This window comes from Tenrec ecaudatus, chromosome 6, assembly GCF_050624435.1.
Source record: "Tenrec ecaudatus isolate mTenEca1 chromosome 6, mTenEca1.hap1, whole genome shotgun sequence".
NCBI classification, from domain to species: Eukaryota; Metazoa; Chordata; class Mammalia; order Afrosoricida; family Tenrecidae; genus Tenrec; species Tenrec ecaudatus.
Genome location: NC_134535.1, coordinates 134,635,973 through 134,660,391, shown reverse-complemented (window position 1 = coordinate 134,660,391; position 24,419 = coordinate 134,635,973). Strand labels below are relative to the sequence as shown.

Here is a 24,419-nt window from a genome sequence, read left to right as displayed (position 1 = left end):
CTGAGCATCCTACTTTGGTGAGTAGTGGTTGGGGTCCTCAAAGTTAGCAAGGGGTCAGCTACGGTGCATCCAGAGCAAAGCAGAGCCAAGACAATCATCCACGCGTAGACACAGATGGAGACCAGCAGAACTAGATGGTGCCTGGCTATCGCTACCCCCTGTCCTGAAAGGGATCCCGAGAGAAGGTCCTCAGTAGAGTGGGGAGAAATGTAGACGGAAACACCAAGAGAGGGTCCAAGTGTGGGGCTGGATTGAGAAGAAGGGGGAGGGGGGCTGTAAGAACAGAGGAGCAGAGGGGGAAGCTGGAGGATGTATCCCCGTTCCCTTTCCAAACCCCACCCCCATACCCCCGCCTCTTACCAGGCAGTCTCCGAGTCATGAAGACGACGACCAGGATGACGGAGCCCCCCAGCAGGATGACCCCGTACACCCACAGGGGCATGGAGTCTGTGTGAGCAGAAAGTGTGAGCGACACACAGGACACTTCAACCCCACAGCCACCCACCCCGCACCCCAGCCCAGGGCTCTAGCCTCTCCTGCCTGGCTAGTTTTATGTGGCAACTTGGTTAGACCGTGGTTTTCAGTGGTTTGGCCCAACACTAGCCCAGCTGCTGTTCCACAACAGAATCTAATGCAGCGGTTCTCAACCTGTGGGTCGTGACCCCTTTGTGGGCCGGAGGACCCTTTCACAGTTGTCACCTGATTCATAACAGTAGCAAAATGACAGTGATGAAGTAGCAATGAAACTAATTTTATGGTTGGGGGTCACCACAACACGAGGAACTGTATGAAAGGGTATGAGGCCTTAGGAAGGTTGAAAACCCCTGGCTAATGGAACCGCTCTCCAGAATGTAATCCAGTGTAGCTGGAAGGGGCTGAAAGGGGAGTCCTGTAGGGTGTAGTCTATCTTCAGCCCACGAATAGATGTTTGGGCAGAACATGCACACACATTCTCTCTCTCTCTGGACCTACGGATCTTAGGCCGTGAGCCTGCAGAAGGCTCAGCCTTTCTGCTTGATTTACAGATTTTGGACATACCTGTCCCCACAATCCTGTGAGCCATTAGAAGCCTCCAGTTATCATCTGATCCATGGGCTTGGGCCTTTCCAGCCCCACAACTGCATGAGCACTTCCTAGCACACCAATCAATCCATCTCCCTCCCTCCACCTCTAACTGGCCTCTCAGTTCAGCCTGTATACCTGGATCCTTGTCAGGTCCAGCCAGAGATTTCTCCTGGGGCCCTTGAGGACTGGCCCCTGAGGGTTCCTAAAGCACCCTAGCAAGGGATCTGGGCTTACCTGCAATGGTGTCTGCAAAGAGAACAAAGGGGAAACAGTATTGTTAATTATTTGTCACCATCCCCAAACTGTGGGATACAAAAGACTGTTCTCCAACTTTGTCTCCCCCAAAGATATGCCAAACATTAGAGGCTATTTCCCAGCTCATGGTGGAAGGTCAGATGGTAGAAATATTCTCCCTGAAGGCATCTGGTCCACTGTATGCGGGGCTTAAACCCTACTGATAATGGTTTCCATGGAGAGCCAGAGTACAGGTCAAACCTGCCCAGGGACATCCAAAGTTAGGCTGCATCCTGAATCTAGGCTGCCTATCTTGTCACATGTATACCCCAATTCCTCCCCTTCCTATTGCAGTGTACACCCCTAGATTGTCCCCCTCCCGTTACTGTATTACCTATAGTACAACCCCTTCCTGTGACGTATGTCTTTACCTATAACTAGGGGGCTTACATGCCCCCCAAAGATATAAACCTTAGTTAGTAATAAAGAGCTCTCTCCCCCTGGCTCTCTCCCTTGCCCCGCTCCCCATGTCCTTCCTTGTCCTCCCTCTCCTGCCTTCTCTGTCTGTGCTGTGCGTGGACCTGGCTGCTGAGATCATGGCCGTCCAGGAGGTGAGCGTGCTGCTATGAAACGTGTCTGACTCCATTGTTTTAATCTCTCTTCTTATCTATGACTTTACTATCTATCTATCTGTCTGTCTATCTATCTGTCTATCTATCTATCTATCTAAACCGTACAGTTGTGCCTATTGAACCTGCGGTTACTTGTGAGGGGCTGGCAGCCCCCCTCCAAGCCATTCCCTGACAGTCACTGTGGGCCCTTAGCGCTTCAGTGATGGGTTACAGGGAAGCAAGCAGCCACAGGAAACACTTTCAGCTGTGTTCAGCTCGCTGTCCACTTAAGGAAATGCCACCAAAGTCGCACAGGCTGCTTACGATGAGCATCTGACGGCAGCCCAGGGGGAGGGAGAGGGCTGAGTCTCAGTGGGACTGTGGGCTCTGCCACCTCCCGGATGTGTCCTGTGGGACAAGGGATTTGACATCTCTGTGTCTGTTTCCACATCCGTCAACGGAGGGAGAACCGAATCTCTACTTTTTAGTAGAGCCGTGCCTGACAGCTTGTGAAGAAGTAAATAGCAAACAGACAAAAGGACAACATCCTGAAAGCACCTTTTCTGGTACAGGGCACATCATTACCAGGATCGCTCGACAAACCGGGAAGGAAGCCCTGGTGACGTAGTGGGTTAGAGTGGAGATGCTCAGCGTGAAGGTCAGCAGCTCAAACCCACGAGCCCCTCTGCGGGGGAGAGACGAGGCCGTCTCAGAAAGCCACAGGGGCAGTTCTACTGTGTCTCACAGTCAGACACTCGATGGCAGTGGCTTGGGCTTGGGCTTTAGGGAAACCAGAAAGGAGTCCTGGGGGCACCTCGATGCAAGGACTAGGTAAGGCTGGCGGCTCGAAACCATCCGTTGGTTCCCCAGAGAACGACGTGCAGTCTGCTTCTGTACGGACGTACGGCCCTGGCCACCTCCCAGAGCAGTTCCACTTTGCCCTACAGGGGGCCCTGAGTTGGAACGGACTCAGTGGCAGGGTTTTATTGTTTATTTTTCCGGCTGGTATAAAACCCAGAAAGGTTCCTGAGTGGTGCATACGCCTTGTGTGTGACACTAACCTAACGGCTGGCAGTTTGAACCCGCCCAGGGATGCCTCAGAAGACAGGTCGGCAGCTGGTTTCTAGGAAGGTTACAGCCAAGAAACCCCCATGAAGCAGCTGGGACTGACTCGCATGGCGGCATAGAACCCGACCAGCGGCCTTCCAGCAGAGTCCAGCTCCTGAGGTTGTCAGAGGATCACCTTGTTCTACTGGGATGGCAAAGGCTGCTTTTTGTTTTGATTTTTCCCAGAAGTTGATTGCCAGGCCTTACTTCTTCTTCTTTTTTGGAGGGCGTGGTCCTTTATTAGGGCTGATGCTGCCCCTCAGCTGCCGGGGAGGGAAAACGCCCATGTGCTGGGTCACCACAGTGGCAGGGCCCAGGTCGCGCAGGGGGACAGTCTAGATCACGGCCCATGTCTTGGTTTACCTCACTTGAAACAGCCATCTCTGAGTAGCATCCCTGGCCAGAGGCACAAAACACTAGGAACCTGTAGGCCGAGACCAGCAAGGAGCGGGTGAAAGCCCCAACCAGAAGTTGCCTGGCTGGGCAGGGCCGCTCTAGGGCTGGCCTTGCTCATTCCTCTGGCCCCACGGCAAGCAGCCTGCACAGGGAGGGCCCACATGTGGGAGCTGGCTGGCTCAGGCCAGGCCTTACTTCTGGGAGGCCTCTTGAACCCCATGTTTTGGTCAGTAGCCAAGGTCATGAGCTGTGTGTACCACCCAGGGGACTCGAGGATCAGGATAAGATAGCGATAAAAGCAATCTCCAATTTCCATTCAAGGGAACTGAGGAGCAGCAAGGTTAAAGTGGGTGGGGGGGCGGGGTCGGGGAGGTGATGGTGCTGATGATTTGTCTAACCCCTCCCATCCGATGGGACAGAACAGCAGAACTGTATGTAAATGGATACACTGGAACGAGAAAGGTTAAAGTCCTGTGCCCCACATCACACCGTCCAACCCAGGGCAACAATGTCACTGCAAAGCGCTGCCTTAAATGACGCCCGATTATACTCAACTCTCCCTCGCCCTGGGAAGCAAGCCAGGCTGCAGCTCAAACTGCCCATCGTCCTCCACCCGCTCCCCACACTGTGCCCCAGGACAGCCTCGCCCCTTCCCACCTGGCACGGCCCGGGCCTCCGGGCAGCTGATGTTCTTGGCGTACCGGATGCAGTCGTTCTGACAGCTGCGGAAGAAAGGCTGGATCTGCGGAGGCAGAGGGGCCAGGGAAGAGGGGGTTGGTGGGGGACATGGGGCTCCCTGCCTGGCCCACAGAGGCTACAGGAGCACAGTCAGGCCTGGGGCCCCACTCCACCTTGTCTGTGCAGTTGGTAGGTCTGTCTTCCCTCTGGGAGGGGAGGGCCAGGGACCCGCCCATGTGACAGAGGCAGGGTATCTCTATGCATGCCAACCGGGCAGCGCTAGACCCCAGCGAGAGCACAGCCTGGCCTCCCGCACTCCCTTTCCCAGACGGCAGGCATGCCCACGGGATGCTACAGCCCGGCACCCACCTTCACTTGGTGACGGCAGCATTCACGAATGTTGCTGAGCGGGAGTGTGACGTTACACCGCTGGTGGAAGTTCTCGGGGCTGGGCTGAAAGGCGAAGACAAGGCGTGGCGGGTTAGCTGGATAGCATTTGCCAGACTGCCACTATCGGGTGCCCCTTCGACGGGGGCGCAAGGGAGAAATGGTTTTCAGGTCTCTGTCCCCAGGGGAAAGCTGGCATTTCCCCAGAGCTGCGGGTTGGGTGTTAGCTTGTGAGCACAGCTCAAAACAGCATTTCCTTCTGCGCTCTGGCTGCTGGGAACCGGCAGCTGAATGGGACAGGGCGGCAGGCACGCTCTACACCAGGGGAGTCAAACTGGCGGCCCCCGAGGTAATTGTTTGTGGCCCACCATGCTCTGAAATAAACTGTAACAAGGAAATTGTGTGCATGGTATTGCCTCGATCTTCCCTAAGTGCTATTTTCTTCAAAACAATTTTTTCCCTATTTTCATTTTATTTCAGAGCATGGTGGGCCACAAAAAAATTACCTCGGGGGCTGCATGTGGCCCACGGGCCACCAGTTTGACGACCCTGCTCTACACCAACGTCGATTTCTGATCTTTATGTTCCTTTGGCTTCATCTTTTAATCCTCAAACTTGAACACAGTGGAATATACAAAGCCAAAGAAGCAGAGATGAGGGGCAGGTGCGGAGAGGGGAGAGCCAGGCAGGGCAAGACGTGGAGGGGAAATCCAGAGGAAGGAGACGGGCCATGTGGCCCCCATCCCCGGGGCCAGGAGCGCACTTCTGGAAGACCGTTCTGCCAGAACCCCGAGAGAGGAGACTCAGCACGTCGAGAGACGACTCTGGGCTCTTGTGAGAGATTGAAACGTGGCCGGAAATTACCGCGGGGACCGAATCTGTGTACTGATAGCAGTGGTCCTCGGTGTGCAGGAAACTGTCCAGCAGGATCTGGTAGTGGGTGGACTCGTTCCACAGGGTGAAGCCCACCTGCAGCTGGTGGTTCTCCAGGATCTCCAGCGTGATGTTGGGGTCCCACAGGCTGCCTGCCGGGGCAAGACACAGGGTGGGTGGGAGCATGTGTGTGTACGTGTGCACTCCGGGCAAAGCTGGGTCTGTGCGCGCGTGTGTACATGTGTGTGCGCTCCCGAGTACAGTTCGCCCACTTCTTGGCCGAGCCAGCCGAAGCAGTTACCTAAGCTCAAACAGGGTGTGGTCCTCTTCATCCGGGGGTCCTCGCAGCCTGCCAAGCCAGAAAACAGACACCGTGAAGCCTCTGCCTAGGAAGCTGAGCCTTCCAGACTGAAAAAGTTGGCAGCTGGAACCCGCCAGCAGCTCTGCAGAAGAGAGATGCGACAGTCTGCTTCCATGAAGATCGACAGCCGGAGAGAGCTCACGGGGGCATTTCTGTCCTGTCACCTGGGGGACTTGACAGAAAGGGGGGCGGGTTTCTTAAGTTTTAAGCAGATTGTGTGTGTGTGTGTGTGTGTGTGTGTGTAGGGGGAGGCGGATGAAGGTCAGCCCCATCATCTTCAAAGGAGTACACAAGGGGTCTAAGGACGCCCATGCCCTATCCTCAGAGGGCTGAAATGGTGTAATGGGTGAGCACAGGGATTCTGGGAGGGAGAGCCATGGAAGGTGGACACACAGCAGACGATGCTTTAGAAGAGCAGGCTGGCAGGATTCTGGGCAGCATGGACGAGTGCGGGAAGGAGAGATGAAGTGGACACGCGGGTGCCGTTAAGAGAAATGCAGGTAGGCTCTGAAGCCAAAGTTAGGAGAGGACAAGGGAGGCTGAGAGGGGGCTGGAAGGAGGATTAGAACTCTTCCAAGAATAGCTTGTCTTCCCGATATTTTCTGGGCCGGCAGCACACACAGAGGGACGATCCCGGGGCCCATACAACTCCTGGGGTCTTGGGCCAGTGTGCGCACTTAGGTCCACAGGGAGGGGTCTCTGCCTTTCATGAGTAAAGGCGCTGGCCCCAAGAACGCCAAGAACTGTCACACCAAGGCCGCATGTTGACAGTGACGGCCAACGTCCATCCAGCTGAGCAGGCTGGCTGCTTCTCACAGGCCCGAGTGTGGGAGGGATGGCTTGGGAGGTGGCTTTCTTACCAGGCACGGAGAAGCTGGTAGAACGGTGGTTTGGGTCCCCGTAGGGGGTGGGCTTGGGCAGGTGGTGAACAATCACCTCGTACTTCTGGCCAGGTTCCACCACAAAATGGTTGAAGGAAAAATTCAACTGCAGAGATGGGGAGAGATGGGGAAAGGCGGACAGGTCATGTACATGTCTCCCATCCTCTGGTGCCCAGAGGACCCTCCCGATCAGCTCAGAACAAGGAGACAACGATACAGCACCTCGTTGTTCTTTGTCTCCTCTGGGCTTTCATGCCTATATTGAAAAAGTTTTATCTGGTCTGGTAAGGAGATCGAAATGCCCTTTTTAAAAGAATCTGGGGAGAGCTACCCCAGCATCCACCCCCTTCCACACACCACTGTGTGCTTGCACGTGCACGCGCACACACACACTCTAGACAATGGGTATGAGGAAGCTGTAGCCAGAAGGCCCACGGCTATCTGAGTCCTGGAACACCAAAGCAGTTAGAAACGACGTGCCAAAGGACTCTTCTTCCTTAAATAGGAAAGCCAGAGACGGCTCGAGAATGTTCTAGAGCAGGAGCTGGCTAACTTTTGAGTCGGAAGAGCCAAACCCTGTGCCTCCCAACAATTAAAAAATTACCTGAGAGCCAAAAAGATATTTTTACCAGTGAGTGAGATCACCATTATCTGAAGGCATTTTCTTGAACATTTTTCTATTTTACTTTGGAGCCACATGCACATATGCATGCGAGCCACATTAGCAGCCCCCTGCTGCAGAGTATAAAATAGGGGGTGCAATGGAGAACCCCCATGTCCTCTTGACCTACAGGGGCTTTTGTATCATAAGAATTTTTATTGTTAACCTCAGGCTGTTAAAGATCACACACGTTGACCCCAACTCTCATTCCAGCGCCCCTCGAGGAGGTAGTGGGGAGCACAGAGGGTGGCTTGCTTTCTTTCTAAGTAGAGCTAAGCACCTGGTCCTTACCCTCCATCGTGCAGTCAAGTTTGGGGTTACCAATAGACATGGGAAAGGGAATCAGAATTCTCTGCTGCCTGAGGTAAGCGAAAGATGAGGCTTTCTACTCCCATGAAATGGTACAGACTCGGAAATCTGCAGGGGTTGGCGGGTCCTACAGGGTCACCATGAGGTGGAGTCGACTTGATGGCGGTGAGTTTGGTTTGGGTTCTGTGTTTCTGGGAGACCTGCATATCACCACCTGTTCTACACAGGCAGTTGTGAGAATCACCTGATTAAGCAGGTCTGGGTGGGGCCCAGGAAGGCATATGTCTAGCTAGGTGGGGGTGAGGAGAGATCCTGGTGGTGCCCGTCCAGGGACCACCCGTGGAGAACCAGCGGGCGAGCAGCAGAGTGGGAGTCACCTGGAGGACCCTCTCCTGTGCTTAAGCCCCACCCTCACCAGCTCTTTGGCCTGGCAAGGTTTTTCCCTTCTGGCAGTAAGTCCGACACTGGTAGAAAAGGTTCTTCGCTTCACACTGCAGACAGACATCCTTCTTTCCCCTGCGGGCTGCCGTTGTGAATCCCTTCGATTCACAGCACCTCTGATCTTCGTGGATCTCAATTAAGGGCCCTCCCCAAGTTTGGGGAACAAGAAGGGCATGCTCGTGTCTTCAGAGGAGCACGGCCCCCTCCGGCTCGAAGCCTTACCCGAAGGTGATCATGCTTCAGTCTGGAGAGGAACTCGAACTTGACGCACAGTTGCTCATTGGTGTCCAGCTGCAGGATGGACAGCTCGGCGCCCCGCAGGTAGAGGAAGCTGGCTGAAGGTCAGAGGGATGGGAGGAGACACACGGGGATCAGCTAAGACACTGCTGGGTCTGGCTCTGCCCTCTCCATCCCGCTTCTTCACACTTCTACGACCATTTGCCTAACTCCTTTTGCCTCAGACCTCCGACTGCCACACTGCCGGCTCCTCCCCAGCGGAAGGACATGGGGTACTTGACACCGGGCTGGGAGGACAGCCTTTGCCTCTTTGGGGCTAGAAGGTTGGCAGTGTGGCATGAGAGTTAGAGACAGCCACCCCGACTGTCCACGAGGAGGCTGCGGTTATCAGTAATGACCATTCAGGCCGGGCAACGCACAGAGCGTCCCTGTGCCCTGCTCACAAATCTGGGGCTGGCTCTCCCCAAACCCCAAGTCTTTCTGAATCTGTAGTGAGCCTCTCTGCCACTCAAGCAGTCTAGGGGCTATTGTTTGAAGAGGTGCCAGTCATCAGTTGAGGGAACAAGCAGCTGGCACCAAGGGTCCAAACGCTGGGCAGTCTGAAGCCACCCAGTGGCCCCTTGGAAGACAGGTTTCTTGAAAGTCACAGTCAAGGATGAGCATGGTCCTACTGTTTTCGGGGACAAATGAGCCCCCGAATCTCAAATATAACTCAAGGAGGATATTGATTAAGTCTCAAACCAAGAAGAGCAACACACAGACACATCATCTGGGTAAGGGGGCTATGAGCACAAGGACCGTTCCGTGGGGATTGGCTGACGTCTTGTGATGGGCGGCTCCGTGGGCACCCACTGAGGCTATTGGTGCCGGAATCCTCACATTCCAGTCTTATGGAGGTTACTTATAATACTGTTTCTCAGCAAGCTCACGCGCTGCTTCAGAAGTATGCATGTGTGCATTTTGAGCTTGCACTTAGTCATAAAACTTAATCTCGGAACAATGAGTTTTTAATAACTTGACCTGAGTAGATACTTGCCCCTGTGACGCGTCCCAGAGACGCGTGGTGAAGAATGATCAGAGGCTGCCTAGCTAGCAGAAATGATAGTGTTTGTGTGTGTGTGTGGGTGTCTTAAAGGTGTGTCTTTAAACAAACAGTCATCCAAGTGAGGCGTCAGCACAGAGGGAGCACGCTAGCCTGTGTGATCACAGGATTGTTCCTTTAAAGCAATCTGTGACCAGAGGAGGAGGATTCTATGGGAGCTGACATTCCGAATAAGGGCTAAAGAAAGATACACAGCAGTGAATTCTTAAATTCAGCTGCCGAGTCCCCACAGGGATTAAGCCTCCGGTGAATTCCTCTGACCATTCACCAGCGGTGGGAACAGTCTGGCCCCAGTAGCCAGCCCAGGGGCAGCCATTTCCTCACTCGCTTGCCTGGGTCAGTCTCTGATGGAGAGCGCCAGACTGGGCTTGCATAGTCATGGGTCATGCCTTGACTGCTTTGATTGGAAGGCCCTAGACCAATCATTAAAAAAAAATCATTTTATTGGGGGCTCTTACAGCTCTTATAACATTCCATACATCAACTGTCTCAAGCATATTTGTACCTATGTCGCCACCGAGATCAATCTTGTGAACCTAACGCATGTGTCCCAATCAAGGTCCCATTCCTGTTTCTGTAGTTCCACCTGTAACTGTGATCTACTGATCTGCCGCCAACCAAGTGCGCTGACCGTTTCCCTTGCCCCCGTGTCCTTGCAAAGCCTCAGCATCTCTGCTCCCTCCTGGATGCCATTACAACCTCCTGCCTCTGGTCCCCATCAACAGCACGGTGTATCTTTGTCTTGTCTTTCCCTGTGTCTGCATCTTAATACATGTTCTCTTTCCATTTGGAGACCTGGGGCCTCCTTTGCATCCTAAAACACTGCTCTGACACACGCCGAGGCAGCACGAGTTGGACTAGATTGGACGGGAGTCGAACTTGCTGCTGCTGCTGCTGCTGGCCGGCAGCAATCATACAATTTACCAGCCGGCTGCTTTTCCCTTCCCAAGGAGATGAAGCTTTGATGCCTTTCCTTGAGGATGAGGAAATGCTAACCTGAACGCTGGCAGTGTGAACCTGCCCAGTGCTTCCTCAGGGAAAGACCTGTCTGACAAGGGGCTCCCAGAAAGCCCCCAGAAGACCTTCTGGGGGGGACAGAGCTACACTGTTCCAGGGCTGCCATGAGTTAACAGACTCGACAGCACACAGAAACAACACGCCTTTCAATTCTTGATACAGCTGGGCCCCATGTCTTGGCTCAGGGCTGAAGGTCCGGTTCTGAGTGTGGAGTCTGTAGAGCAGGTGTAGACTGGATTCACTTAGAGATGGACAGAGCCCCCGTCTCCCAGCCCCCTGAGCCCTACTCACCATCTGTTGACAATGTCCATTTGATGTGAATCACAGGGACCAAGGCTCCATCCTGGGTGTGGGCCAAGCACAGCTGGGTTTGGACATTTTTGGGGGATGAGGGGGTCAGGTTTTGAATGGAGATCCAGCTGCCATCCAGGCAGGAGCCTAGCAGCCAGGGAAGAGACACCATTAGAGACTGCAGCCCAGCTCCTGAGATGCCCCATTTGGGTTTGGTACAGCTCAGGCTCTGGAGGCCTTCTCTCTCTCAACCCTTGCCAGACCTTTTGCCTGGCAGCCACCTGGAAGGTCTGACATCTCCAGGCCATCTCAGGAGAGGAGATTGTGCATACAACTTGGTTTGGAAGTGAAGCAGTGGTTGGAGATGGGGACAGAGGAAGGATGAGGTGGCGATAAGCGGTATTTCATTTTTTACATTTCAGGGCTCTTTAATTCGTGAGCACAGACACCAATTGGAAGCGGTGGCCGCCTTCTAGAATGGAAACAAAACAAAAGCCCGGCCAGCGAGCCATCGGGCTTGGACAGCGACAGGCTGTGACAGATCAAATCATATTCTAGATTCACCATAGCAGCACCCCAGAGAAGACTTCTACCTTCCAGGTGACAGTTTGGTTTCCTATTGCTTCACTTCTGCATCTCAAATATTTTAGCTCGGACACCCAGGTGCATCTATTGGAGGTCCCCCAAGAATACCTCCTGCTGACAGTCTAACCCGTATCCTCACCCCCAGGTGGAGGGCAGAGCCCCCCCGCCCCCGCAGGTGTCAGCAGGAGGTAACTGTGCTATTAGGGAAGTAACAAGGAAGAGAAAGGATGACTTACTGATCTTGACAGTGCAGTTCAGCACCTGGGGGGAAAGAGAAGGCAATGACAGCTACAAACTGACTGTAATTCTCAAGCAAGGCTCCAGAGGCTTCCCGCTCCCCTTCAAGACTTACATTTAAACCCATTAACGCAAAGCATAAGGGCCCCCAAACAAGACAAGAATACACTACCAAACAATGAACAAAGTGCCCATACCACAGAGGACAAACAAAGGACTAGGGTTTTGTAAAAAATCCGACATCAAAAGACTTCATCAAAGAGTTCAAAGAGAGCCCCCAGGTTGAGAAAAGCTAATTTCAAAAATCTGTAGAAAACTACAACACGTCAGTAAGAAAAAATACAAATCATTCGAGCAAAGAGTGGGCACAAGAAACGAATAGATAATTTACCAAAGAGGACACTTAGGTGGCCAACAATCCTGTGAAGAAATGTGCGTTCATTAGCAATACAAATTAAAACAGCAATGAGATACCACCTCACATCAACACTCTGAGCAAAATTCAAAAAACAATCAATGCTGGAGAGGATGTGGAGAGTACATATACTGGGGCTACACCCTAGAGAAATAAAGAGCACTAACTCAAACAGACAGAGGCACATTGATAGTTACTGCAGCAATTTCCATAACCGCAAAAAGATGGAAACAAACCCAAACTCCAATTACAGAGCAATGGATGACCAAACTCTGGTACTTTCATGCAACGGAATATTATGCATCAATAAAAAACCATGACAACATTGTCAAACACTGCAAGCCAGGGACAAAAGCAGGGACTCTCATGCCTAGGAAAGTGAGTCAATCTTATAAAGATAAATGTTTAATGAAACCATTATCATAAGGGGGAAAAAAAGAGAAACGTGGTTTTCACGACAAAGAGTAAGACTTTAAGGATTAGAGGCGGCCAGGGAGGAGAGGGCGGGAACAGGGAGAGAGGAGGGACAGGGGACCAAACCCACAGCCCCAGCCCCCACCCTACTGGGCCAGACTCTTGAGTTGATGAGATGGCTGTCTACCTACAAAAAATATGCTTTTCTTGGAAAATCAGAAGAAAGTTAAAATGTGAAAAAGAGCGAGCGAAGGCTCACAGCATTTCCAAGCCTCCAGATTCCTCGCCCTCAGCCTAAGCCTTGGTCTTGAGAGGCCTACAGAAGGAGGAAGTTTTACTGAAACGAACTTGGACTCTTTAGCGACATACAAGTTCATATAGCTTCCCTTCTTTTTTACTTTCAGGGGGCTGTTTTTTGTGGGGAGCCATTTTCCCCACGCCTTTTCTCATTCTGTCCAACTGAGGTAGGGCAGGGGGAGGCTTGGGGAGAGAGGACGGCGAGGTGGTGCTGGCCCTGGGTAAGCAGCTGTCCAGGCGAGGCGCCTAATTGAAGACGACTTTCAAAGACACTGCATGGCCGGTCCCCTTGGTGCTCCGGGAGAATGTCCTCACACGCAATCTCTCACAGCAACCCTACCGGGCACGGTCGAACTGCCCTGGGGGTCCTGAGCCCGGCAATCTTTATGGGATAGAAAGCCTGGTCTGCCTCACCAGAAGCAGCAGGTGGTATCGAAGCGCTTGGAGCCGGCTGCCCCTCCTGCAGCCCCTAAGCCCCAAGGGCTCCCCACTAAGTGTCCAGAGGTGTCCACTCTAGAGTCTGGAGCACAGTGCTGGAGGAGGTGAGGAGGGGGAGGGAACAAAATGACCCCCTGAACAAGGTCAGCTGTGGAAATCCCATGAAGCTCCTCCTCCACCCACCCACCCAGGGAAAAATGTGCCAGCCTCTGTCTTGACGACTGTTGTGTATCATCTCATTGAAGCCTCCTTACACACTTACATCTAAGTTTTATCTTCAGCCTCAATTTACGGACACGGAAGCACAGATATGACCCACTTAATCCCGCTTTGGCAATAATGCATTCCTTTTCAACCCGGGGGGATGTTTCTGGAGCGTCATCCTTGGAAGGCCCAATGTCAGAAGTCAGGGGAGAAGAGGTCTCATTGGACTGAAGTGTGGCCAGCTGACCCTACTCGGAACACAGTCACACGCCCCAGTACCTGCGGGTGGGCTCTCACCACTGCTTCCCACAGACGGACGTGACTTCAAGCAAGATCTCTAACGTTGGCTGCGGCTGGCTGTCAATCCCGGTGGATAGCAACCCCGGGTGAGGGAGAACTGCCCCCACGGAGTGCTCTGAGCACAATCGTTATGGAAGTCACCTCTAGGTCTTTCTTGGAAGGAGCCACTGAATGGTTTTGAACTGCTAACCTTGCAGTTAGCAGCGGGGTACTCCATCATTGTGACACCGGGGCTCCTGGCATTGCCTCAGCCCACTTTGGTCGACTGTGAAATCAGGATAACCATAGTACCAACTTGGGGATGCTGTTGAGAATTACATGATAAAATAGAAGTAAAGCTCTTGAGGCAGGAAGGTGTGTGTGTGTGTGTGTGTGTGTGTGTGTGTATACAGGTCTATGTGTGCACCCCTGGACAGGGACCTGTTTACATTTAATTTCTAACATATATGGCTCATAAGACACTCCAAGCAGTGGAAAAAGATTCATGCATGTGTCACGGAATCAAGTGGAATAATGCGGTGCCCGGCTCTGTACATCAAACAGCATGATGGGAACCCAAGGGTTCTCCCATCCAAGTACTAACCAGGCCCGACCCTGCTTAGCTTGCGAGATCAGACGAGATCGGGCGCGCTCAGGGTGGTATGGCCGGAGATGCAACCCCACGGACTCTTAGGAGAACGCTTGTAGGCTGCAGTGCCCAGAGAACTTCGCATCGTCCGTGCAATGAGACCATGTGTGCACACGAGGTAGGCTTGTTCAGGACGGCTCCCATTGTTTCAGAACGCGGCACAGTCAATGCTCCAAAAGTGGATGCTTTTTCTATTACGTAATATAAGGAGCCCCGATGACCCAGTGGTTCAGTGCTCGGCGGCGAATGTGAAGGTTGGTAGTTGGAGCCTCCCAGCTGTTCCATGGGAGAAGGGATGGGCCAGGCTGCTTCTGTCACTATTACCTGCCGTGGAGGCTCTGTGGCAGTTCTCCTCAGTCCTAAAGGTCACGACGAGATGGAACGGACTCCACGGCAATGGGTTTGGTTTATAATAATAATACAAGGCAACGTAACATGATGTCGCACAGGTAACTTCTACACATTCAGGTTTGGCACGGGAACATGGGAACAGGGAAAGGCTTAGGCAGAACTCGGGCTCAGGCATCTCCAATTGTCTTGACTGGCAAAATGGTCCAAATGCCTTTAGTGGGAAAGAAGGTTGCTTGGTGAGGCAGACCAGGAGCGCCCTTTTAAGGACAACAGAGTGATTTGGCATCTGTGTGTAAAGAGGGAGCCGGGGGTCCCGGTGGACTTTTTCAGCAGCTCCCTTAGTCAGCTGAGGGTCTCACTCAGGAGGAAGCCAGAGGTGAGGCTTAGAAACAGCAAGGAACAAACGCTATGCCACCTTGGTGCATTCACAGAGCATACTCAAGGGCGCTCTGGGACGGCTTCCGGGCATCCTGTTTCATCTGTATCCTTCCTCTCTGCAGACCGTGGGGCCAGACAGAGCTGCCTCCTGCACTCTGTGGAGCTGCTGGAGGCTCATTCCCCACCAGTTCTAAAGCGAGCATCACAGACCTGCCAGGAGTCCCGCCGATGAGCAATGATAAAGCTCACCTTCCCACTTCTGCTCCCATGAACAGATGTCATTCTCCAATTCCTGACCGGTGAATCAGGAATTCCCCTAGCTCTGTCTTCTCTCCTCCCTCTGGAAATTTCTAGAATTGTAGCTTGGGGTTAAGAAACTATTTTGTTTTGACTTCGAGAAGGGGAGCTCTTCATGAAAAGGCAAATCAAGACTCCAGTGTTGGGGTTCCCCGCACCCACTGGCAAAACCCCAACCAAGCCAGTTGCTGTCAAGTCAGTTTTGACTCGTGACTTGCTGTGTGTCAGAGTAGACTGGGCTCCCTCGATTCCCCAATGGCTCCTGTTTCTAAAGTGGATGGCCAGTCCTCTCTTCCAAGGTGTCTCTGGGTGGACTTGAACCATCGCTCCTCAGGTTACACTGCAAAATGACGGCTGTGATGATGAAAGGTTCTTGCCTCCGTGTTGCCTGAGAGGCAGTCCATTGGTGTTGATGGGCACCTTGCGTTAGTTCCTGTGATTAATGGAATGGCTTCAGTCGGTCCCCATTTAGAACTGCGCTGGGTGTTGCTTTCTGAGAGTCATTCGTGTATGTGTTTTCCTTTAAATACTGCGTTGCTTAGGTTGTTGTTGCTGGGTCCCACAGAGTAGGGTTCAGACTAAGAGCAGCCTCAAGTACAGCAGAGCAAAACACGCCCTGGTCCTGCCCCAAGCGCAGACTCGTTTGTAGGACTTGCCCATTGTTGTAGCCACGGCGTCCCTCCGTCTCAGTGAGGGCTTTCTCCGTTGGTTGCTGACTCTCCTTTACCAAGCCACGATGCCCTTCTGCAGGGACTGTCACCCCATGTCTGAAACACACGAGACCGTGAAGCCATCCTCGCTTCTAAGGAGCATTCTGGCTACCCTTTGTCCGAGACAGATTCGCTTCTTTTTCCGGCAGTCCGTGAACTCAAAACCTCGTCACCAGCATCCTAAGTCAAAGGCTTGAGGCTCCTCTGGGCTTCCTCGTTCATTGCCTGGCTTTCGCTGGCCTATGAGGCGACACCCAGCAGTGTCGCCTGGATCAGGCACACCCCGGTCCTCCAAGTGCCATCTTCCCTTCTCAGTCCTTTCAAAGAGGTCTTGTGCAGCAGATCTGCTCGAGGCAACGTGTCATCGCATTCCTTGACTGCGGCTTCCATGGGTGTTGGTTGTGGATTCAAGTACAATGAATCCCTTGAAAATGTCAGGGTTTCCTCCGTTTACGAGGATGTTTCTTACTTTTCCAGTTATGAGGATTCCTGCCTACCCCTACCCCCTGCCTTGATGTGAAGGCGTAATCCATACTTAGGCTGCATACTGTCACTGATGGCATCAGTAAGTGCTTCAAGTCCTCTTTGCTTTCAGCCCTCAAGGTCGTGTCATCTGCATCGCGAAGATCGTTAATGAGCCTTCTTCCAATTCTGCCGCCACGGTCTTCTTCATACAGCCCAGCCTCTCTGCTCGCCTGCTCAGCATCCAGACAGCATAAACGATGGCGAAAGGATACAACCCTGACACTTACCCTCGATGACTTTAAACTGCGAGGTGCCCCCTTGTTCGACTCAAACTAGGCCTTCTGCTCCATGCACAGATTCCCGGTGAGCACAATCTAGGGTGCTGACAACCCCACTCTTGACAATGGCATCCCCACAGAGTCAAACACCAGCCAATGAAGACAAGTAAACAGCTTTCTGGTATTCTCTGCTTTCAGCCACGACCCATCGGACATTAGCAGTGAGGCTCCAACTTCTTCTCTTAATACAATCAGGATCCCAGGCAGCTGCCTGCCGATCTGCTGCTACAGTAGCCATTTAAAATGATCTTCAGCAAAAGTTCAAGCATTTGGTATTGATGATAGTGTTTGATAATTTGCTCATTCTTTGAATCACCCTTATTTACAATGGGCACAAATTCAAGTATCGTCCAGTCAATTGGCCAGGCGGCTGTCTTCCAAATTTCTTGGCACGGACAAGTCAACACTTCCCAAATCTCATCCATTTGTTGGAACATCTCAGCTCACCTCAACACTTCCAACATCGCAGCCATTTGTTGGAACATCTCATTCTGCCACTATGCGGAGCCTTGTTGTTCACCAATAGCTCAGTGCACCCTGGACTTCTCCTTTATCAGCACCAGTTCTGGATCACATGCGACCTCCTGCAATGGGTGAATGTTGACTAGTTCTTCTTGGTACCGTGACTCTGTGTACTCCTTCCATCTTCTGTCTGTGCTTCTGGCATTGGTCAATATTTTCCCCATGGAATCCTTCGATAGTGAAACTTGAGTTTGAAGGATCTCTTCAGTTCGAGAAATCCCAAGTGTGCCCTTCCCCTTTGGGTTTCTACCTTGAGGTCTTAACACCTCTCATCAGAACACGTTTTGTCCTCCTGTGTTATCCTTTGACTCTTCTGTTCAGTTCACGTTTTCTCCCACTTGCTTTAGCTACTCTACATCCAGAGCACGTCTCCGAGTCTCTTCTGACAGCCATTTCACTTTCTCTGTTCTGTTCAGCGACCCTTTGCTTTCTTCGCGTGTCAGGCTATTGATGTCATCCCACCACCTGCGTGGCAGTGTGTTGTACTTTGGTGGCTTGGATGTTTCTGAGACGCTGGAAATCATGTCATTTCAAATGCCAGCAGAGTCATCAAGGTGACAGGTTTCAGTGAAAGCTTCTGATTAAGACTGACTAGGAAGAAGGAGTTTAAAATCAACTTTAAAAAAAGGCCAATAAAAGCCTTATCAATAGCAGGTGATTGATAATCCATGGCTATGGTCAGGGTACCTCAGTCCTCAGCTGACATCCTGGCTCTCCAGCAGTTGAAAGAAGGAGGTCTTAAAAAGGGTACATAAACACATGTGGTGAAGAAAGCTGATGGTGCCGGCTATCAAAAGACATAGCATCTGAGGTCTTAAAGGCTTGAAGATAAACAAGCGGCCATCTAGCTCAGAAGCAACAAAGTCCACATGGAAGAAGCACACCAGCCTGTGTGATCATGAGGTGTCGATGGGATCAGGTATCAGGCATCAGAAGACCCAGAACAATCATATAGATGTGAACGGGGATGGGAGGGCGGGAGGAGTAGAAACCCAAAGCCCATCTGTAGACAATTGGACATACCCTCACAGAAGGGTCAGTATAGCACCGATGAAACATACAACTTTCCTCGAGTCTTTCATGTTTCCTCCCCCCCCCCCCACTATCATGATCCCAATTCTACCTTACAAATTCGGCTAGATTGGAGCATGTACACTGGCACAGATAGGAGCCTGAAACACAGGGAACCCAGGACAGATAAACCCCTCAGGAACAATAATTGGACTAGCAATGACATGAGGGTAGGGGCAAGGGTGGGGGCAGAAAGGGGGAACCGATCACAATGATCGATGTATAACTGCCCCCCCCAAGGGGGACAAACAACAGAAACGTGGGTGAAGGGAGACAGCAATCTGTGTAAAATATGAAAATAATAATAATAATTTATATATTATCAAGGGGTCATGAGGTTGGGAGGGTAGATGAGGCAGGGAAAAAATGAGGAGCTGATGCCAAGGGCTCAAGTAGAAAGAAAATGTTTCGAAAAGGATGATGGCAACATAGGTACAAATATGCTCGACACATGGATGTACGGATTGTTATAAGAGCTGTAAGAGCCCCAATAAAATGATTTTTAAAAAAGAAAGAGGGAGGTCCTTGTGCAGTGGATTCACCCACCAAAAAACCCTAATCTGCTGTCATTGGGTCTGTTGTGATGCCTGGCGGGCCCATGTGTTAGAGATGAAACTGCTCCACACCCGTGTCCTGACCAATCTCTACAGAAGTAGGACCACCAGGCCTTTCTTCTGCAGCACTGCTGGGTGAGGCACACTGCCAACCTTTGGTTAGCACACGACTCGTGCCACCGGGAGCCTGGTCACTGTTGGTTCTAGTGTCAACAGCAAGCCCAGCAGCTCTGCTGGCGGAGCCCAGGTCTGACTGACCGGAAGGGGCCTGGCTGGGACGCGCTTTGGCAAACAGAAGAGGGTTCTAGCAAGCACTTAGCTCCACCACCCGTGAAAATCGCCAGTCCTCAGGAAGAAAAGAGTTTGTAATGATCCACACACCCTGCCCACAAAATTGTGTGTTCACATTCACTGGGACCAAGTCCACCTTGCTGCCTCTCCTGCCGGGCTGTCCTCAGGGCTGGCTGTCATGAGAGACCTGCAAGAGCGAGCAGGCAGGGAGAACTGCCAACCCGACCACCCAGGGACACAGCGGTCACTGTGGTCTCTCCACTATTAATCCCCTGGGGGTTTTGAGGTGTGAAGCTTGAGCAGTGACTGCTTTTCAAGAAAAGCCCGTCTGTCCATTTGTCCTTCCTTCCCGCACTCGTCCATTCATTTCCATTCACCCAAGTAGCCACATCCACGGAAGGAGCCATGGAGGCCCAGTGGTTAAAGCCCTCTGATGTCAGCCAGCAGCTGCCCCCTGGGGAACGATGGAGCAATCTGCTGCTGGCGAGATCACAATTTTAGAAATGCATAACGGGAACTTCTACTCTGTACTCGGGGTCCTGATGAGTCAGCACTGAGGGGACGACGAGGTGTTTGGCTTGCCCACATCCTGTGCTTGCAGGGGGGGACGTGGGGGGCTAGGAGCAGAACCAGCCTCCTTCCTGTCTCTGGGGAGACTCACTAAGGGCTGAGCATCTCTGGGCTTCAGTCACCCCACCAGTTGCTATGGAACTGAATCTGACTTCAGGCTCTCTGCTCTTTTGTGTTGATGGGGGGGTCGGGGAGGGGGAGGGGCAGATGAGTCATGTGCCTGGCTGCTAACTGAAGGGTTGGAGGTTTGACTCTGCCCTGACGTAAGCTCTTCAGAAGAAAAGTCTGGCCATGGACTTCTGATGAATCAGTCACAGACAACCGGATGGACTCTGGAGAGTTTCTGGATAATGGACAAAGTGGTGTGCATCCACCTCAAGAGGGATCACCAGCCCTTTCGTTGTGGAGATGAGAAAACCCGGGTCCAGGATGCCTAAGCTGCTCAAGGTCATAGCGATTTTAAGAATTCTGGAAAGTCAGGATGTCAATCCAGATCTTCTTCCTAGGGCCTATTTGTGGCCCAGGACCTACCCATTGCCCAGAATGTTCCCTTCAGCCTGTCTTCCAGATTCACACTCAACCCACCCCAGGGACTGCCCAGGCATCCTTTCTTCCCAGAAAAACACCTGGCTGGAAGCGATTTCTCCTTCTCCTGGAAGTGCACACACTCCTTTGTGGTACAAGGAGCGCCTGCGAGACAATGCCGTGCACGATAGTTGTCTGACTTCAAGCTTTAGTTCCCTTGCTTGCTGGTTTGAGGCCCCGGGGCATGAGGAGCAGAGGCCTCTCAGTTCCACTGCACACAGGCAGTAAATAAATGACATCAAAAGTGAGCTCCAAATCCCGGATGTGGAAGACTTGTATACCAAGGCGCAGGCAGGGTCTGCTGAGCACATGTCTCTCCACTTCATCCGACAGAACGAGTCACCAGGGCATTTCCCAATACCATCCACATGCAAACAATGATAAAACTCTGCTCAATGCTCACTCGCCCTTTGCTCTCTCTTGGTAAATCCCCACATTGGCTGGTGTCACATTTTCTGAGTCAGATACTGATCGTCAGCCCTCCAGGGGCAGAGAAACACTTGAGCATGTGGAGGAAAGGAAGCTTGGGTGGGGGTGGGCACATTTATTGTTCAGGGGCATGAGTGCTTTCTGCCTTTCCTTTCTGAAGATGGCTCCTGGCTCCAACACAGGGTGCACGGCTGGCTTACCCAATGAGCAAGGTAAACATGTACTTAGGGTAACATGAAAACAGGGCACTATTTGTCCAAAGCAAAGACTCATAGATGCCCAGCAGACAGTACACAAGGAAAAGCAAGTGTCCCAGTGGAGGATGTTCAATGAAGTGGATGCCAGCTCCCTGGTGTGAGGATGTGCTGACTAGAAATAAAGTCCCCACCCCCACAGTGTCAGGAGGGCGCCCAAGCACAAAGTTGTTTAAGCGATAAAGGCCTACCCTTTTAACATCTCCTTGGCCATCTGTCCCCTCTGGTTCCTTCCCAGGGGATTACGAGTTGAGCTGCTAAGCACAAGGACAGTGGTCCAAACCCACAGCTGCTCTGTGGCAGGAAGATGAAGCTCTCTACTCCCATAAAGATGTCCGGTTTGGGCAACCCACAGGGGGCAGTTCTCCCCTGTCCTCTAGGGTCGCTAGGAGTCAGAATCAGCATTCTGGCAATCAGTCATCTCCACAGGTCTCTTGAGAGTTTACTGTTTATAGCTAAGTAACAAGAAGTAAGGTAGACTGTTGAGTCTAATTCTTTTCTTACTAAACAATCATTTTACTGGGGCTCTTGCAGTTCTTATAACAATCCATGCATCCACTGTATCAAGCATATTGATATCTAGGTGGCCATCATCACTCTCTAAACATTTACTTTCTAATTCTTGCTGCCGTCAGTCAATACGCAACTGCATCCAACATGAGTAGTTACTGGGCCAGGAGGGATGAGGGCAATCCTAACAGGTCTCGGATCCATGTTGAGAGAACTCTCTTGTACGTTCTTATCTGATGGTGGAGTGACTTCAGTCCAGGAGGCCAGCAATGCTCTTTGCTAGGGTAGAAACACGAGTGCCCGCTCTTCTGCACACGCTAGCAAGCCGTCCACGGGACCACCAGTCTCAGATGGCATGCAAAAGCATGGGCAAGCACGGGTACCATTCAACCATTGCAATGTAGCCAAACAATTTGCCTTTTTACCGTCTACATTCACCCACAGTTCTGTCCTCAGTTTTGTGACCAATATTTACAGTTTTAACTTGCAAATGTTTGTCCTCTAAGTGAACACAATCTAGCATCCATTTATAATAACACTGAAACCAAACTAAGGAGTCCTGGTGGCAGAGTGGTTACGGGAGTGGCTGACCGCAAGGTCAACAATCCCAACCCCCCAGCCGCTGCGCACTACACCTCAGGGCTCCCTTTATACTAACACAGACAATAATGTCATATAACGCTAACAGAGCCAATTAAAAAACTACTGGAAGCATGATGACTTCTCTGACCTGAACTGTTTTAGGAGACATTTTCTGTAGGACATCATGCTTGATATCACCTTGCATAATGAGCTGAGAAACGCGGTATGAGCCACACCCCTGCTGGATTCCATGGTGTCGCCCGTCCAGTCAGTTCTGACTCGTAGCCACCCTATCGATGTACAGCAGAGCGACACTGCCCGGTCCTGCCCATCCTCACTACTGGTCTCAGGCTGGAGCTCCCTGTGGCAGTGGCTCTGTCCATCCAGCTTGTAGAGGCCCTTCCTCTCTGTCACTGCCCCTCCACTTTACCAAGCACCACCTGACTCACCTGAAAGGACTTTAAATCAGATAGCTAAAGTGTGTGTGTGTGTGTGTGTGTTTAAAACTCTGGAGGTGTCCTCAGTTATGAGTTGGGGGTGCCGACCCTAAGGTCAGCAGTTAGAAAGGACCAGCCGCTCTGGGGGAGAATGGAAAGACCTCTCGTAAACACAGCCTGGAAATCCACAGGGACAGTTCTCCTCTGTCCCATAGGGGCACTAGGCGTAGGAATGGACCTAGGGCAGTGAGTTTGGTTTTGAGTTTTGTATCTCACTCACCTATTGTGAAGGAATGTGTGAGTGAGCTGCGAAGGGGGCACCCCTGATCATCAGAGTTTAGGGCCCCCGCACGTGCCTTAGTCTGATAATCCCAGGTTCCTCTGCCCTGGGTCAGTGCCTGCTCCCAGAGCTGGGGCGTGCTGGTGGATCAGGTGGGAGTGGGTGAGAGGTGCATTTTAAGAACCAACTGCAGGCAGGGAAGGGGGGGGGGTACCAGGTAGCCTGCCACCGCTCAGTCGCCCTCCGCACATCTTTCCCAGAAAGGTTACCGGGCACCTCTCCTACTCTGGGTTCCTAGCTCCCGAGGGTCCCGCGGAGACCACGGGATCGCCCAGGTGAGCCGTCTGATGCAGGTGGCTTGAAGCGGGCCAAGCAACCGTAGGTCGGCTCCGATCTAGGGTCTCCCAAAAGTCTCCCCAGACCCGGCCCTTGCCCAACCATTCCCGCGCGGTCCACAGCACTTGCCCAACGCCGGGGCCCCGCCCGCCTCCCGATTGCGCAACGCTCCGCCCCCGCCGCGCCCCCGCCCCCCCGAGCTCCGCCCCCACCCCGCCGGCCCAGAGCTCCGCCCCGCCCCCGCCGGCCCCCCTCTGCTCGCGGCTCGGCTCCCCCGCGGCCCCCGCTCGAGCGCCCGGGACGTCACGTCAAGCTCCGCAGCGCCCCGCTCCCCGCGGCGCAGACCGCCGGCTCCCCAGCCCGCGCCCGGGGGCCCCGCCGCCCACCCCGCGCCTCCGCCGCCCCCGGCGCGCCCGCGTCTCACCGGCTGCGAGCAGACGGGCTTCGGGTGGTCCAAGAGCCGCAGGGAGGAGCGGCCGAGGGTGGGCAGGGTCAGGAGCAGCAGCAGCCCCCGCAGCGGGGGCCCCGGGGAGGCGGGGGGCGCGCGGCGCGGGGCCCCCATGGTCCCGACCCCGTCGCGGAGGGCGCGCGGCCCGGGACGGGGGCTCGGCGTGGGAACGTCCCGGAACTTTCCCTGCGCTGACAACTGCGGACTCTGCCCTCCCCGGCCTGCTTCCGGCTTCCCGCGGGCGCAGGGGGCGGGCCGGGCCGGGCCGAGGGGAGGGTTGCTGGGGGACCCGGCCCTCCGCCTTCCCTGCGGCTCCGGTGAGTCCCAGGTGCGCGCCCCGCCCCGCCCCGCGCCGCCTGCCAGCCTTCGCCGCTCCCACGGTCCCGCCCTGCTTCCACGGCCATCCAGTTTTTCCTCCTCCCTCCCTGGACGGCCATCCCCGACTCGGGACTCGAAGGGAGCACCTTTTAGTTAGTCCCTGATGGCGCGCGCCCACCATCCTCTTCGCTCGCTCCCTAGCTCCTTTCCTTGCGCTTTCATGAGGTAGGGGCGCCCTGGGCGCCTGGATCGGACCCATTTCGCTGGGGGCGTGCGAGCAGCACGTGGTTTCTCACTTGGCATCGAATCTATCACGGCCCGCAGTGGCCCTATGGGGCAGAGTAGAACCTTTTTGGGTTTCCGAGATGATTTCTAAACAGGAACAGCCTTGTTTTCTCCCAGGAGCCCCCCCCCCCCCCGGGGGGGGGATTCCAACCTTGGAGCTCCAGTGCCTGACAATTTCATCCCCCCCACCCCCCAGGAGCTTACTCTGTGCCCAAAGCCTGCCATGATGTAATTACATC

The 24,419-nt window shown here is 53.2% G+C and overlaps 1 protein-coding gene across 1 annotated transcript in view; it reads right to left on the bottom strand.

The window, feature by feature from the left end:
- The window catches only part of IL17RA (interleukin 17 receptor A), a 28,910-nt gene extending 5,129 nt beyond the window's left edge, over window positions 1-23,781 (bottom strand). The window contains exons 1-10 of the mRNA XM_075553392.1: window positions 23,554-23,781; window positions 11,473-11,497; window positions 10,652-10,798; window positions 8,227-8,339; window positions 6,573-6,699; window positions 5,653-5,700; window positions 5,343-5,503; window positions 4,461-4,544; window positions 3,969-4,155; window positions 361-483 (exon numbers count right to left, since the gene is read on the bottom strand). Of these exons, the coding sequence (XP_075409507.1) occupies window positions 361-483; window positions 3,969-4,155; window positions 4,461-4,544; window positions 5,343-5,503; window positions 5,653-5,700; window positions 6,573-6,699; window positions 8,227-8,339; window positions 10,652-10,798; window positions 11,473-11,497; window positions 23,554-23,691 (1,153 nt within the window). The 5' untranslated portion in view covers window positions 23,692-23,781. The remainder of the gene's footprint in view (window positions 1-360; window positions 484-3,968; window positions 4,156-4,460; window positions 4,545-5,342; window positions 5,504-5,652; window positions 5,701-6,572; window positions 6,700-8,226; window positions 8,340-10,651; window positions 10,799-11,472; window positions 11,498-23,553) is intronic.
- Window positions 23,782-24,419: the final 638 nt, after the last annotated feature.